General features: G+C 37.8%; 1 protein-coding gene across 1 annotated transcript; it reads left to right on the top strand.

Moving 5' to 3' along the window:
* Window positions 1-760: 760 nt before the first annotated feature.
* Window positions 761-1,323, top strand: LOC124456970. The gene is made up of 2 exons (XM_047007272.1): window positions 761-912; window positions 979-1,323. The coding sequence occupies exons 1-2, from the start codon at window positions 809-811 to the stop codon at window positions 1,196-1,198; spliced, it is 324 nt and encodes a 107-aa protein (XP_046863228.1). The 5' UTR covers window positions 761-808; the 3' UTR covers window positions 1,199-1,323.
* The last annotated feature ends 364 nt before the right edge of the window (window positions 1,324-1,687 follow it).

Genomic DNA, 1,687 nt, shown 5'->3' with positions numbered 1-1,687 from the left:
GGTCAGAGGGTAGAAAGATGCTTTGATGTTAGTCGAAGCGCGCTCCCGGGGTGTTTCCCTAAAATGGGGAGGTTTACCGCATAAAGGCAGGGGCTCCTGCGCTTTTCTTTATTTCACCCCAGTGCTTTAAATATGTGCCCCTTTCGCCGGTTCGACTACGTATTCCATACATTTCTCCCTTCGAGTGCGCTTGTATAATTAAAATTGTACGTGTTTATAAGACAATGTCTGTGAGTTATCTGCACTAATTTTAAAGAAGTGGCCATATCTCAACTGTTCCATGGAAGATACATAACTGATTAAAAACTCGAGGTAAAACCTTGTTGATCAACAACATCCCATAATTGTCTTTGAGAAGCTAAGCCGCCATATTTAACTCGATTTAACTATGTTTTGAAAAGTTAACTATGCTCCAAAGCATAGTTAACTTTAAAGGACACATGCAAGCTAGAAGACAACTTTATTTTATTGTAATGCCTATAGCGTGAAAATAAGACGTACCAAGTTTCAAAGTCGTCCGCAAAATATTTCAAAAGATATTTAGGGTTATAATCGGTAAAAACACGATATTCGATGACCATTGCTAAAACGCCGTGAGATTTTTTAAGTCTGGGAACTGGGAAAGAGTGACGTAATAGTTGACATAAACAAGCTTCGTTCTTATATCGTTCTACGACTTGCACGCAGTGCTTGCACGGCTTTCGGTAGTTTGCTATTACTGTTTTTTATTTATCAAAAATTAATGGATTCTTCTGAAGAAGATGCCGATTATGATATTGTCATCAATAACAATGAGGTACAACCTTACATGTTTGAGCTATTGGCCAACGCGCAAGGTGGTCATAGTAATGACAATTCTCCGTCATCGGAAAGCGAAGATAAATACATTCACAGAATTGGAAATGTTGAACGGTTAGTTGCATTTTATTGATGCTTCATTGTTTTTCCCAAAGTAAAAACAATGTTTTTATCTTTTAGGTGCGAATGTGGCTTTTGTGTTGTCATGAGTACAGGACGGGAAAGTATATGTTGCCAAGAGGTAAACAATACTGATCCTTTGATACATGGCGATCATATTTGTATCACACAAGAGGAAGAGTTTGCCACAGTGTGTAGAAACGAAGCTGTCGTAAAAACAGCTATGGTCGTGTACACACATGACATTGGACCTATGCCTGAGAGTGAAGAAAACGAGTGAGAATCTGATCCATTGTAGCTATTGCTCATCGTCGACGTGCTTTCTGTATCAGACCATACAGCGCTGTCCTCAAAATGTTCAATTTCACATGACGTCGTCTGTGTGCTATGATTTTTTGTTGAAATTAACTCAACCTTTAAATAAAATTATCGTATTGCTGGATTTTTCACAAAATCAAAACGGCCGAAATGGAAAGTCTATAGCTCTACTTATCATATTTGGCACTTTGTTTGAGTGGTTCTTGACCTTACGTGTTTTTGCGGACGGATTGTTATGGCTGCTTGGCATTTCACATTGCGCTTCTAAGGTACGTTAAGGAATTTTCTATGAGTTAAAATAATAAAGAAAAGATCAAACGACATTAGTCTGAATTAGTTACCACTGTATATGTTTTTGTTTCGCTGTCTACATATATTTTGACATCTTTATCTTAGACAAACTTCATTTGAGGTAAAACGCACAAACATTTCGATCCGATGTCGACACATC

Source organism: Xenia sp. Carnegie-2017, unplaced genomic scaffold, assembly GCF_021976095.1.
Source record: "Xenia sp. Carnegie-2017 unplaced genomic scaffold, XeniaSp_v1 HiC_scaffold_13, whole genome shotgun sequence".
Lineage (NCBI taxonomy): Eukaryota > Metazoa > Cnidaria > Anthozoa > Malacalcyonacea > Xeniidae > Xenia > Xenia sp. Carnegie-2017.
This window is presented reverse-complemented; position numbering and strand designations above follow the sequence as displayed.

Excerpts from the sequence above, each read along its gene's own strand:
- LOC124456970 (XM_047007272.1), top strand. The coding sequence starts at position 809 with ATGTTTGAGCTATTGGCCAACGCGCAAGGTGGTCATAGTAATGACAAT. Across the intron at positions 913-978 it reads AGAATTGGAAATGTTGAACG|GTGCGAATGTGGCTTTTGTG; the intron begins GTTAGTTGCATT and ends TTTATCTTTTAG.